At 38.3% G+C, this 14785-nt stretch overlaps 1 protein-coding gene across 17 annotated transcripts in view; it reads right to left on the bottom strand.

Annotated features, from left to right (window-relative positions):
• rims2a (regulating synaptic membrane exocytosis 2a) overlaps nucleotides 1–14785 on the bottom strand; it is a 202097-nt gene that overhangs the window by 111584 nt on the left and 75728 nt on the right. For 10 of the 17 annotated variants that reach the window (XM_065298723.2, XM_065298725.2, XM_065298726.2 and 7 more), the window contains 2 exons: nucleotides 4554–4747; nucleotides 2310–2429 (listed from right to left, as the gene is read on the bottom strand). In XM_065298723.2, the coding sequence (XP_065154795.1) occupies nucleotides 2310–2429; nucleotides 4554–4747 (314 nt within the window). Of the gene's footprint in view, nucleotides 1–2309; nucleotides 2430–4553; nucleotides 4748–4897; nucleotides 4966–14785 lie in introns of all 17 variants that reach the window. The other 7 variants (XM_065298730.2, XM_065298733.2, XM_065298734.2 and 4 more) reach the window with 1 other exon arrangement.

Here is a 14785-nt window from a genome sequence, read left to right as displayed (position 1 = left end):
TTTTATTTTGACTAATGTGTACCGTGTTACATTTATCGTAAATAGACATGTACACTTGGATATTAGATGACATTAATGAATTAAACTCAGAATAGGGTGAAATGTCTTAAAACGCTTAACGCCAGATATATGAGCGCATCAGCGTACGTTTTCTGGCAACGTTGGTACACGCATTCACATGTTTTAATCAGAGACTTTGGTTAAAGAAAGTCCCAATCTAAAATAAAACCCCTATTATACCGGAGCGGACAGAATTACATTTTATTGTGTAATAAACACATATTCACAGTTGATTTTAAGATGTCATTAATTTAAAACAAACTCAGAAAATGATATGAAAGTGTTTTTAATCGTTTAAAAGTTTCTTAACTGTGGATATGAACACTCATCCGCGTATGTTCTCTATTATATACGCCAGAGCGCGATCTAATGGTGTGATCAGAATACTATGTCTGAAAAGATTAAACTTTTATTTAGTTTAAAATAAATAGCCTTTAGTCTAAAGAATGTGTTATTGGTGTCCCCGGTGGTTTTGGCACTGTTCATCGCTATACCACTGCTGAATATTTCATTAAATAATTTGTTACAAACAAATGCTTTATTTTTGACAGAGTGTCCATATTACATTTTACCATTACAGTTTTAAAAGACTCTACCTAGATTACAAACTGACCCTGCTGTGAAATATCTATCACATACGGTCATAAGTTCAGCATCAGAAACTTTGAGGCTGTTCAGTAAAATATAGCTTATAGTTAAATAGATAATAGTACATTTAAGGTTAACCAGTTACAACTAAAATATTTATTCTTGCGTGACTTTACAGAAGTCTCTTGCCAATACAATCGTATATATCAAACTATATTTGTCATACCCGCAGTCAATTGACATAAAATCTAAAATAATATTTTATTTTTGTCAGAGCAGACAATGTAAGACTCTTTGTATAATATACACCTTTTCACACATGGTTTTAAGAATCATTTAATTAAAAATAAAAACCTCCTAAGATGGATGAACACGTCTTTAATCTTTTAAAAGTTTCTTAACGTCAGATATAAGGTCTCTGTCACCATCGGTGCACATATACACATGTCTTAATCATAGCCATGATTAAAGAATCCTCTAAATCTAAAATAAAACTCCTATTTTGCCATAGTGGACAGAATTACATTTATTAACTTTAATTTAAAACGGCATATATGAACACTCACCCTGCGCTTTGTCAGGCACCGCCGGATCTTTAATACGCGTGAAACTATAGAGCAGGTCATGAAAAGATTCACGGAACTCATGAATCGTTTAAAATTGTATTTAGTTTAGACTTTTGTCTAAAGATTATAGTATTGCCGGCTCCGAAGGTTATGGCTCAGATCATTGCTTAAACTATACACGTATACGGAATATTTCATTAAATAACTTGTGATGTTACAAACAAATGTTTTAATCGTAGCATTGTTCATGATTTGTCTAAATCTAAAACAAATTCCTATTTTGCCATAGTGGACAGAATTACATTTATTAACTTTATTTTAAATGACAGATATGAACAATCACCCGACGCTTTGTCAGACACCGCCGGATCTTTAATACGCGTGAAACTGTAGACCAGGTCATGAAAAGATTCCCGGACTTCGTGAACCGTTTAAAATTTTATTTAGTTCAGACTTTGTGTCTGATCAGAAACTATAGCTCGATAGAAAACATCGGCTTTAAGCGTAGCCAGGTACATCTAATATATATATATATATATATATATATGATTAGTGATTGCCTTTAAATAAACTTATGCTGTTGCAAAACTTTAGATTCAACAACACACCCGCGGTGTGAAAGTCAGTATTGAGAAGCGCACGGGGCGAGCAAAGGTGGGAGGATGGTTGAGATCTGACATCAAATGTCAATAAACAGCAAATGTCGAAACACGAGCCGTCATTAAACATGACACCATACGCTTGACATAAAACACACTCAGGAAAAACAATCACTCTAAATGACCGGCAATAAAACCATTAAATACTTTCTGTCTAAAGTTGACAACTTGTCCAGATTTTGATTGATGGTCCCGCCCCCCTGTCAAAGGGTCATAAAATACGACCTGTCAACGGGGTGGGGGAGGGGGTCATAAAAGTTTGACGAATGGTGCCCCGTTACAACTACTAACCTAGGGGAGCTGGAAAATGAGCATTTTTTTTTTTTTAAAGTGGAGTGTCCCTTTAATACCACGTATGTTTATTATTACACAGTCGTGTGATCCTTTCCAATAAAAGTAACATCTAACACAGATCCACTCCAGTCAGGTTACTTACTTTCAATCCCAAAAGAGCACCGGAGTCGCGGGGAATGCTGCCATCCTTCATCCGCTTGTTAAGCAGAATCCTGCCTATAAGTCGATCTCCATCTTTGGAGGGCTGCCATGTGACCGGGTGCTGTCGGGTCAAAGCCACAATAAACCATTTGAGAACACAAAGAAACCTGCCAGTGCTGGTGTGGGGAAGGCTAAGAGATCAATTTTTTCCGATTTATCACACAAACTCTTGTGTATTCCTGGAATAGTCAAAACTTTTACAAATCATATCAATTTTTTCTTCCAATTTTTTTGTTTTGTTTTCTAGAAGCTAAAAAAAAATTGGTTAAAAAATTGTGGAGCACCACTAATGCAATATGACGTGTCTTAATTTTTTCTAAAGTACGAAAATTTTGTGAATGTAAACATATGTTGTCAATGCTTGAATCTTAATTTATTATACAGTATATAATATTACAACCCATTCTCATAAAGAATGCATATGATATGCCAGTCCTTCCTGTTCACTTGTGTTTTATGTGTTTTATTGGTTTCTCAATTTTTGAGTTTGGGTTAAGATTTGGGATTTGGTTTAGGATGTCATTTAATAAATAGGTTTTTCCATGTTTTGTCTATTTTTAAACCATGGTTGCTTGAAGTTGGGGTTAGAATTGAGGATGTCATTTTATGTAACAATAAGTTGTTCTAACCCCAAACCCAAGCAACAATGGTTTAAAAAAATTGAGAAACCAATACATAAAATGACACGAAAAGATGCGCCGCATTAAGTGAACGGGAAATACTGGCGTATTATATATAAAAAAAAGAGAGAAACCAATACTGGATATAGAATGGGCTGAATAATAATATAATAATAAATATAAATATTTGTCTTTCAGCTTTTAAAAAATAAAACAATTGCTAACATTACAGAAACAGTTTACAGTAGTGCACTTAAAATGGACATCCATGGGGCACATTGTCTTTTTACGGGTCTACTTTTTAGGCGCATTAAAGGCGGGGTGCATGATCTCTGAAAGCCAATGTTGACATTTGAAATCACCTAAACAAACACGCCCCTACCCCAACAGAATCTGGACCTTCTTTTGATAGACCTGCCCCACACATACGCAACACAGGCAACTATGTCAGTTAGTAGACACGCCCCTTACTGCTGATTGGCTACAAGTGTGTTTTGGTACTTGGCCCTCCTTTTTTTTTTTTTAATCATGCACCCCGCCTTTAACATCTTATGTGACTTATGCAATTTGAAAGTTTCTTCTTTCCCCATAGACTTCCTACATGTAAGTAAGTGCATTACTGTAAGCAAGGGTTTTCAAATACTTTATTTTTAAAGAAAATTGTTATGTTAACAGGGTGTAGAGTTTGTGTGATCTGGTTGGGAGTGACATGCACCCATCGCATGCAGAGAAAAGCCCCCCAGTCGCGGACAGAAACCTTCTCGGTGACCACAGCCAAACCCCAGCACCACATCCAGCAAACACAAGCCTGAAAAATGGCAGATAGAGGAAACGAACACGATGTCCAGACTAAAGCGAGAAGAACAGCACAGAAAGACTCATGAACACAAACGGTAATGTTTCTTGGTTTTTATATGAACAGCAAAGGGATTATGACAGTGGAAGGGAAAAAGAAAAACAAACTTTGTGGCAAAACAAATTCTGGTCGGCCATCTTTGAGCAAGTTGTTTCCGAGTGTGTCGCCCGGGTCGTCTCAGGTAGGAAGGGGGTAAGAGTGAGGATTTAAACCAGTGAGGGGGTCTGGGACCCTACTGCTTCTGAAAGGGCTACTATATGGAAATAACACATGAGGCAAAGAGGACATGCAGCTCACGGGGGAACCCACAGTCTCACACACAATCACACAGTGAAGTTTTTCGCTATTACGTCAGAAGCAAACGATAAGAGAGCAAGCGACAGGCTGCCCAGCAAGAAGAAAGGAAATCTAAGAAACTAAATTTTGATTTAAAGGAACAGTACACCCAAAAATAAAAAATATCATTTACTTGTCCCCATGTCATTTTAAACCAAATAAAAGGAAAAAAAACAGTTTGGAAAGACATGAGGGTAAATAAATGATGACCCCCTTTTTGTTTCTGGGTGAACATCCAAAACGAAAACTAAACATCTCACCTATTTTATTCGACATTACAAACAAAGATCACATGAACATGGAACAAAATTAAGTAAATAAAAAAAAAGGTCAAATGAAATTCACCAAATGCAGACTAGGTGTGTCCCAGTACCTTCTCACTATGGCTATGTTCCTCATTTAGGGTCGTGCTACTGCACGTATCAACCCCCGAGTCTTTAACTTGGGGTTCACACCAATCAGCATCTTCCTCCAAAGAGTGTCCCCCAAAGCGCACCATTTTCTTTTGGCCCTCAGATATGATGTGTGACTGCTCAAAAGTTTGTCTTTTTCCCCTTTGACTGTCCCCTACAGACATGGGATAAAAACAGAAAGAAAACAAAGACGTGCAGAAGTGAAAAAAAACGAAAAGAACCATGAAATGACAAAGCGAGAGCGTGACAGAGAGAGAAGGAGCGAGAGAGAGAGAGGTGGGACACTAGGCTCCGTGTGTCTCACCAAAGACATGGAGGAAGCGTCGCTGCTATGCCACGTTGTGTGATCCCACCAGTGGCCATCCAAATCTCCTGCGAGTACCACACACACATAAACACACAAGAGAATAAATCTCAGCACGTGCATGCATGCGCGCACGCACGCGTACAAAAAACAGAGAAACATAGAAAACACCATTATATATTTACTCATTCATAGCCACACACATTTCTCAGCAATCAGAGCGACACACAGATTAAACATACAATACAGTGGGTTACAGTATAACACATACATATCTGAATACATGTAATGTGACATTGATGAAAAGACACAAATAACTGTGCAGCCACCCAGGGTGGCATTTAGCAGGGGCGCATACAAAAAGAGAATTCAACCAAAAATAATAATTTTGTTTATCAAAGTTGTGCAATGCACACCAGACGTGGTTAGAGCCGGCAATCACGAGTGATTTACAAGTTAAGTCCATGCAAAGATGCGAAGAGGCATACTGCGGTGCAGTAGTAGCGGAAGGTACGGATGGCGCACCGCGAATTAAGGGTTATCGCGTGAAACGCCAGGAGTTGAAACTTTGGCGGATTTCCGCGCCATGTTAACCAAACAGGATCTTGCTGTAGTAGTGACGTGATTACAGGAAGTGAGCGGGGTCGCAGAAGCCCCTCCCATGACGCGAATTTCCGCGTGAATGTCACAAATTTCCTGTGCGGCTTTCACGCGCGAATGAAGTGAGTAAACCCAAATGTTCAAGCGTCCAACTATGCGCGAATAGCGCATTTTTGCCGCCTCTACCGTGGCTGGTGTGAATGCACCATAAACAAGCAAGGAGGCTCATGGTGCATTCCCACCAGCCACGGTAGAGGCAGCAAAAATGCGCTATTCCCACGTAGTTGGAAGCTTGAACATTTTGAGTTTACTCGCTTCATTCGGGCGTGAAAGCTGTGCGTGAAATTCTAGTCATTAGAGACAAAATTTGCATCATGGGAGGGGCTTCTGCAACTCCGCTGAGACTGCGCTCGCTTCCTGTAATCACATCACTACTACAGCAAGGTCCTGATTAGCTAACATGGCACGGAAATTCACCAAAGTTCACATTTTTAAATTTTTTTTATTTTTCCCGTGGCAAACACTCAATTTGTGCGGAACGCGCCATCCGTGCCATTCGCGTCACACCTTCCGCATGTACCGCGCCGCAGGATGCCTATTCGCATGTTTGCATTGACTTCTTAACATGTAAATCCCTCGCGCTTGCCGCCTCTACCACGTCTGGTGTGAACCCTGCATTAATGTAAATGCTACTCAGTGGCGGATTTAGGCATGGGTAACGTGCAGCCACCCAGGGTGGCAATTAACAGGGGCGCCTACAAAAAGAGAATTCAACCAAGTATAATAATTTTGTTTATCAAAGTTGTGCAGTGCACATTTACAGGCCCTTAACAAAAACGCCTCAGTGGCACTGCTATCATATGAATTAACCCTGTAATTCCTGGGCGGATTTCCTATGATGATATAATTGATGATTTTTTTTTATAAAGGGCATTTCAGGGAAAACAATGTATCTTCTGTGGTAAAATAATTTTTTTTGTTGTTAAAATATCTTTAAACAACTGGTGGTGGGTTTGGGGCGCAGAAGGGGGTTTGCCCAGGGTGCCACATAAGCTAGAACCACCACTTGAAGAATACATACACATTAAACTGCAGAAAATTTGCGCATTGCTTAAAGAAACTTGTCTATCTGTTATGTCTGACAATGATTTGGCTTTGGTTTACCTTCAGTAAACTTGCTATATTTTCTTGTAAAGCTGCCTTGAAACAATGCTTCACTAAATATATATATAAAAAAAGGCTACAAAATAAATTTTAATAGACTACCTGACATAATCTTCAATAATCTGACAATATATTTAAAAGAAGTTCCGACATTATTAGATATGACATCATCCGTATGCAATCAGCAGATACAGTAAGGTATGACATCATACGATCTGCCTTATGCAATAGCCCAGATTAAAGCCTTGCTAGTTGTATATATATATATGCCATGTACTGTACACTACACAGTGTTTTGAACACTGTCACAGATCTAAATATGGGATTCATTACGCAAAACCTCAAAACAGCAGAGCCAGCGGTAATGACAGAGAAGACAGGAAAATACAGTGATTTGGGAGTTTTCCTGAAGTTCACAGAAAAAAACCCTGATGTCACGAATATACAAAGCACACTTCTCTCTACAGTGCACTACACTAAAGCAATTCATGCTTTACAGTATATCCTTATGATTGTAAAAAACAACAGCACACAGAATCATATGTGTAATCAATTGACCATTGACTTCAGGACATAGCAGAACACCAGTGCCCAGTTGCATGAAACTCCTTAAGTGAGGGTTTCCCTGAGGGAGAAAAAATCCCTGAGGTAAGGGATTTATTTAAGAGCGTTGCAACAAAGGTCTTAACTGTCACCCTTACCTAAGTGTTTATACTAAGTATTTTACGGTAGTCTCTGCCAAAACACGGCAGCGGAGAAGCGGTTGCTATAGTTACAAAATCTCACAGCGTATACAAAACAACGCACGCAGCTCAACAGACGTCGGATTTGTCTAATGAAACATCGCAAATAACAGAGTGTAGCGTGCCGCATGTGTAAAACCTGAAAGTTATTCAAACTGGAAACACTTTAGATCAGGGGTTCTCAAAGTTTACATTCAAAGGTCCAAATCTGAATTCTCATCATTTTCATAGGTCCGGAAAAACTGGTTATAACAAAAAATTGTCAAGCATGGTAATAACTTTATGTAAATCATTTGTTTATATAACAATCAACACAAATAGTTTGTGAGAAACATAACAAGTGTAAAAAATGTAAAAACATTTTTTAAACATAAACACAAGAAATATGCCAAAAGTAACCAGGTGCAAAATACAGAGCAACCTAATAAGAGAAATGGCACAGTTTGTTTCCCATCAGATGCATAAACCATGGCAAAAAAAAGTGTGGTTGGTAGGCAGTAGGGCTGTCAAAATGGCTGAACAAGTACATTCGAAATTCGTCCTTGAAAAATAATAAAATTCGAATTATATTCGAATTATAAAGACCTACTTTATCTTGGAGAAAATACTCCTAAAAGCCCACAAGAGGGCGCAGCACAAAGCCCCAATAATATAATCATGCACAGCATATTTTTTGTTAAAACGAATGTTATAAACACTACTAATGAAATCAAAATTAACCAGTATAGTTGTGCACCTGTAAATGTACAAAACGAATGCCATACATAGACAATGCATATTAATATAGGGCATTTTATATAAGTAGATAAATTAACGTGTTTCTAATAAAGTATGAAAACGAATTAATCTTTATTTAAGCCAAAATAAGTGGGAAAGATCATTAGTCATTTAAATTTTGTCAATCTTAAACGCTATTCACAACAACTTATATTATATTTTGTGTGTTCCTTGGTTAAAAATATGTAGAAATATAAGCGAGTAATAAAGTATAGAACAGAAATGTTTAACTTACGCGCAGAGTGAAGCCGTTAATAAAGCAGACTCTCCGTAATTAATAGAGGACGTGCTGAAACAGTCGAGTTGGCAGATGATCATCATGTTTATATTTCACGCAGATAATGTTGATGAAAAACTTGCATATCAAATGTCCAGGTGAAAGTCAAGTTTCAGTTAAAATAAAGCCACCGCGGCGTTATTCTCTCATATGCGGCGTTATTCTCTCATATGCGGTGTGGACTCTGTAGATGCACATATGGTTTTAATGTTGCTAAACAAGCAGCTGTATTATGGCACTTTCGTGTTGATCAGTTACGTTATTTTAAACTTTAAAACTGCATTTAGAAGCAGACGACAATAACTCATCTCAGTTAGTTTCACTTTGCGGTTGAATTCCAGTTGATGCTCCAAAAACCAAAGCAGCATCACACAGCCCTTTTAATATGTATTCTGTCCGACTCGTAATCCCCACTGTCTTTTCTTGCTATTTTTCAAATGAATAACGCTGGCTTGCTCCGCATAGTTGGCTGAGCCGCTCTATATAACAATCCGCGTCAGTTATGCATTATCACGTTGCGTGAGCTTCCTGACACAGGTAAAATTCGAATGCAAAGTTTTACGTTCGAATATGCATATTTTTTTTACATTCGACGAATATTCGAAATTCGAATTAAAATTTGACAGCCCTAGTAGGCAGAGACACTAACCAAAATTAGGGGTGAACCTATAAATTAGCTGATGATGCTTGCTATGCATCTCAATGAATTACGGTGAAATGCCGCTACATCCAAAAGCCAGGGGGCGCTCTCGTGCAGAAACTCAATATGCGCTGCAGACGAAGAACCAGACACACGGCAGCTCCAGGAAGGATATATTTATATTTCATGTTCTTCAAACCTTTTCAGGTATTTTCATGATAATAAAGAATATGTATAAAGATTATGTTTGACGAGTGTTGCTTTTTCAAATGCATGTTTTAAACGACTCAAACCAACAGGTTTTGATAAGGACTTACTGATCAAAGCCGTAGTACATGACGTAGCTGTGCATAATATCTGGGTGTGATGGCTACAGCTTGACACAGGAAATTTTTAAATAACTCGTTTTATTTTCGGACCAGGAATAATCTTAATTCCAAAAAGTAAAGAAAACTAAACGAATGGTTTACAAGTTTAATATGCATTTGTAACGTAGCAAATGCACACATTTAATCCATCACATAGAATTAATGCACTTGTAAAATGAAGTTGACGCGGGTCCGGATCAAGTTCCCGTCGGGTCCGGATCCGGACCGGAGTCCGGACTTTGAGAACCCCTGCTTTAGATTGACGGACGATCAAACCGCTTTTCTCCTAATAAACGCGCATCACTTTTCTCGAAGGGATTATTTCGATCGTTAGAAATGTGCGTTTGTACTTAATTTTCTTAAATAACCATAAAATCAGCCATCGTGTGTGACGTTAAGGGACCTGTTATAGTCCCTTAAGTTTTTAAGGGAAAATGGGACTTAAGGACTTTGTAGCAACGCATAGCAGAACTTAAGGTAATACTTAAGCATTTAAGGGTAAATACTTATTGACAGCCTTAAGGTTCACTTAAGGGTTTTTCTTGCAACCCATTTTTTATTAAGGGCACCCTTAACCTTATATTTAAGGGATTTCTTAGCTTAAGGACTTTCATGCAACCGGGCAAAGGTTGGATGTTGAATGATGAGAGAATGTTAATTTTTGGGTGAACTTTCCCTAAACGAACTAAACGTCAAACACAATTCGCTGTCGCAGATGTGGCCACACAAGAACTAGCTTTAATCTGCGCAGGACGAAAGATCAAGCGCAGTGGTCTCGCTCGCTGTGTTCTGGGATCTATTTCTCTTTTGCTCTCAGCATGAGGCTGAAGTGCTGATTCAGACGTGAGCGCAGCTCACAGCCCACTAGCTCACGGCTCTCCATCACACCGACAACTCAATAAAAAAACAGTGTAAACTATTAATTGGATCATTAATTATTGATGCTATTTTTACTACAAACGGATGGGACAGAGAAAGGAGAGTGACGTGGCGTGCTGAGTATTGATATTTTGACACTGGAAAGATTATAAATAAGAACACTATGTCTCAAACTAAAGTGTAGTCTGACTGGATCTCTTTGGAATGATATCTTATTCTGACAAAAGACAATAGAATCAAATCAATCATAACATAACATCTGGTTAAGCCCCGCCCCTAATGTCTTCTAATCAATGTCTGTTCTTCTGCACATTACATTATTTGGCCTGAATCACATGAGATCTTTTTGGCTAGGTCTGAATGCTGAGCCAGCCAATAGCTCATCCACAATCAGGCCCGCAGCCAGGCGGATGCCATGGTAACCTGCTTTCACCTCATTACGCCTGATCTTCAGACAGTCAGTCAGCAAAACAAATAACGTCAGATCAGGAAGCCTGAAACACTGTCTGCTAGCCGGCCTTAAACTAATAACACAATCGAAGCTTTCAAAGTTGAATTGTGGACAAAGACATCGGACGTTCAAAGCAGCATCAGTTCACTGCTTAAAGGAATATTCCACTTTCGTAAAAATAAGATTTAGATAACTTACTCAACCCTATGTCATCCAAGTTTTTTATGTCTTTATTTGTCTAGTCGAGAAGAAATTAAGTTTTTTTTAGGAAAACATTCCAGGATTTTCGCAATTTTATAGACTTTATTGGACCCCAACAGTTTACAGTTTCAATGCAGTTTAAAATTGCAGTTTCAATGCGGCTTCAAATGGCTCTAAACGATTCCAATTGAGGCATAAGGGTCTTATGTAGTAAAATATTTCTTGTCATTTTCAACAAGAAAAAGTAAAAAGCACTTTTAAACCACACATTCTCGTCTTACACCAGCCGTGTGACGCACCAGCACGACCTTATGTATTTGCATGAGCACGTTGAAAGGTCACGCGTCACATATGTAACACACACATTTGCAGACCATATTAAACAATAACCTGACACAAAGTCATTAATTAGTAACAACATCAGAACGATCCTCTTTCTACACACTTTTTAACACAAGGGCGGTAGTTTCGCATACGTCATGCAGCGTGACCTTTCGACGCAATTAGCAATACGTGAAGTCGCGCTGGCGCTTCACACGGCTAGTGCAACATGAGAAGCTGTGGTTTAAAAATGCATCTTCTTAATTTTTCTTCTATTGTTTTGCTAGATAAGACCCTTATGGCTTGTTCGGGATTGTTTATAGCCCTATGAAGCTGCGTCGAAACTGCAATTTTAAACTGCATTGAAACAAGGGATGTCCATTTATATAATTTCCCATATTCGATTATTGTATAAATTAACTATCCTTCAATCTAATAATCGTTAACTATAATACTGCAAAGCCTTTAATGCAGTGGCATTTAGCCAATGACATGAAAGTGTGCGTAAAAACGCAAGCTTCCTCACAAGAAATAAAAGATTTTATTTTGTCTACATAACATGCTAATGAGATTGTAAAATTAGTCAAAGTAGTAGGTGTTTTGATAAAATCATATTTTAATGAAATTTAAGTACAGTGTATAACAAAAATACAAGTTTCATTATCATCAAGTGTTATTTTTCTAGTTGTTTGCCTTGCTTTCCGAGTCGTTGATACACCGTTTGTTGTAATTATATCCAAGAAGCACACAAAGGGCACTTTTCCCATTGTCATCTCAGTTTAGACCTGCAGCGTACTTTCAGCAAAGATGCTTATATTATGGATATGGCAAACTTCCATTAGAAAACACGCAACAGTCAACTTGGCTAGCGTGTAGCGCCTCAGACAGTCAATAATGATCAGTGATATATGTTGCGAGTGTTCAGAGTGTGTGTTTTGAATCATCATCGTTGTGATCATGGCTAGTTTAACTTCTGCGCGCTTGCTTCATTTTTTTTCTCCGGCTGTATGTGTTTTGTGAAGGCCCAGCACACACGTGCATGATCTTGCTTAGTCGACAATCGAGAAGTTTTATCGATTTAATTCTTATCGGCAATTAATCGAAGATCGACAATTAATCAAAGATCGATTAATTGTTAACACTGTAAACGGTTGAGGTCAAATAAAGTCTATTAAATTGTTAAATGTTTTCCTCAAAAAAACTAATTTCTTCTGTACTGAACAAAGAAAGACATCAAAATTTTGAATGACATGGGAGTGAATAAATTATCAAGATTTCTTTTTTATGAAAGTGGAGTATTCCTTTAATATTTAAAGCATGACGTGCCATAAAAGGTCTTAAAGGAAGTCAGTATTTATTTGGGTGCAATACTTAATAATAATCTGACCTTAATGCAATATTAGCTAACATGAACTAACAATGAGCAATAAAGCCATTTTTCTTCTTAATTGATGCCAAAACTATTGTTCATTTTGCATTAAAAATATATTACTAAATGTTTCAATTAATATGACCTAAACATAATAAATGCTATAGAAGTATTGTTCATTATTAGTTCATGTTAGCTAATGCATTACCTATACAACCCTGTTACCGAATACACAATAATGCAGTGATGAAAGGCTGCTATCCTTCCGCTAAATTTCCACAGTGCTCTGTTCTGGTTTGTGATACAGCTGACAGTCTTATCTGGCCTGAGGCTTTCTCCCCTCCTCCCCTATAACACAGCTGACCTTCGACGAGAATGGTCCTCCTCTCTTCTGCTAGATGTGTGACTGTGAAACCTGCAAAAGCTGAACATCAATAATGTAGAATTGTACGCTGGCTTTGTCCTCAGGACACTTATGTAAGTGGCTCGCCTCAAATCAAAACTCGCTCACTGCAGTCCCACCGACTTCATACATTTCTCTTCATCTCGTTCTCGTGTTACGTCATGTAGCACATATCGGAAATCCTGCTTGTTGTTTGTTGTGAGCTATGATAGGTTGTAATCAACATTTCTCTTTTTTTACTTACTGACCTGTTTCTCAGAAATGATGCATGCGTTGCTTTACAAATCGGCTTAAAAGAAAAAATCATTGAAAGAAGGAGGAATCTTTTAAAATGGCTATTATTGCTACATGTACATCACTTCAATGGCACCTTCAAATGCCGCCTAGGTAAGCAGTTCACTGCTGTAGGTTTTTAAACGTTTCCTCTCCCGATGGGACCCATAAACCTTTAATATTCTTTCTAGCCAATTAGGTGAAACATTTCTGGATCAGCACTGAACCAGCTTATGAAACATAATAAAGCTCCTGTCATGTTTTACCTTAAGGCTGCGGTCAAATCTTGATGGAAAATGTTCCAATTAGCTCCAGATTGAATGAACATTTACCTTTATATTTTCAATTAACCTAAAGCTCTGAGCTAAGAGCCACGTGGACTCCAAACTAAAATCTTTTTCTATTCGGTCCCTCCGTTATGTAATGTAGTTTATTACATCTCATGCGAGAAAACCGAGAACCAGCAATGTCTGTCACTGCAAAACAATGAAGATTCACACACCAACAAACAAACTGAGGTAAATGAACACACATGACTTTTGATGAAAAAACAATGTAAAATCCCACCATACACACACAGATTGACTCCTGCTGAAAGAAACGCTCTCGCAGCATACACACACACACAAACACACACACACACACACACACACACACACACACATTGAAACAATGAAACCTGCTGAAAGAAACAATTTCCGCTCAGCCTACGTGAAATCTATACACTATACACTCACAATAACTCTCACTGAAAGACTCTTTGAGAAATCACACCATACACACCATAGCTGTGTCCCAATTCGATGGCTGCGACCTTCGAAGGATGTATTCTAGTGCTACATACACACCAAACGCGGGGCATCTCGCTCTAGATTACTCGCGGGATTTAACTTTTTTAATTTTTCGTTTGAGATGAATATTTTCAACTTGGGCAAAGACGCGTTTGAGGGCGAATAGTGTGTGTTAGCCACCCATGTTGCGTCATTCACATCGCCCCACGCGAGGACGTGTCTGATTGCATCTTGGCATTGACTTTGTATGTAATCTACTCACACAAATCGTTGAACTCACGTCTGGTGTGAACCCACAGTAAGACCGATTGCGTCACAGCAGCACGACTTAAGGCTAGCCGTCCCAATTCGAAGGAAAATAGTTTATTTTTATCATATTTTGTAGTTGTTTCTAAAAGCCTGCAATTACTTTTTAGTCATTTGCGATGTTACGGAGTTGAACGTCTTACGCATTGACATCATTTGCGAGGTAAATTTGCGAGGTAAAAAGATTGTTTTTTAGAAGTATGCTCAAACTCTAATGACAGTTATGTGCTCGCCGATGCGAAGGTAGAGAGAAAGAGAGAGAGAGAGAGCGGCCCGGTAGAAAAGTTGAAGCTTAAAGGACAAAAGATTAAACTATTATGTAGCT

The sequence above is a fragment of the Paramisgurnus dabryanus genome, chromosome 13 (genome assembly GCF_030506205.2).
Source record: "Paramisgurnus dabryanus chromosome 13, PD_genome_1.1, whole genome shotgun sequence".
Classification (NCBI taxonomy): Eukaryota; Metazoa; Chordata; class Actinopteri; order Cypriniformes; family Cobitidae; genus Paramisgurnus; species Paramisgurnus dabryanus.
The sequence above is the reverse complement of the archived record's forward strand: the minus strand, read 5'-3'. Positions and strand labels throughout refer to the sequence as shown.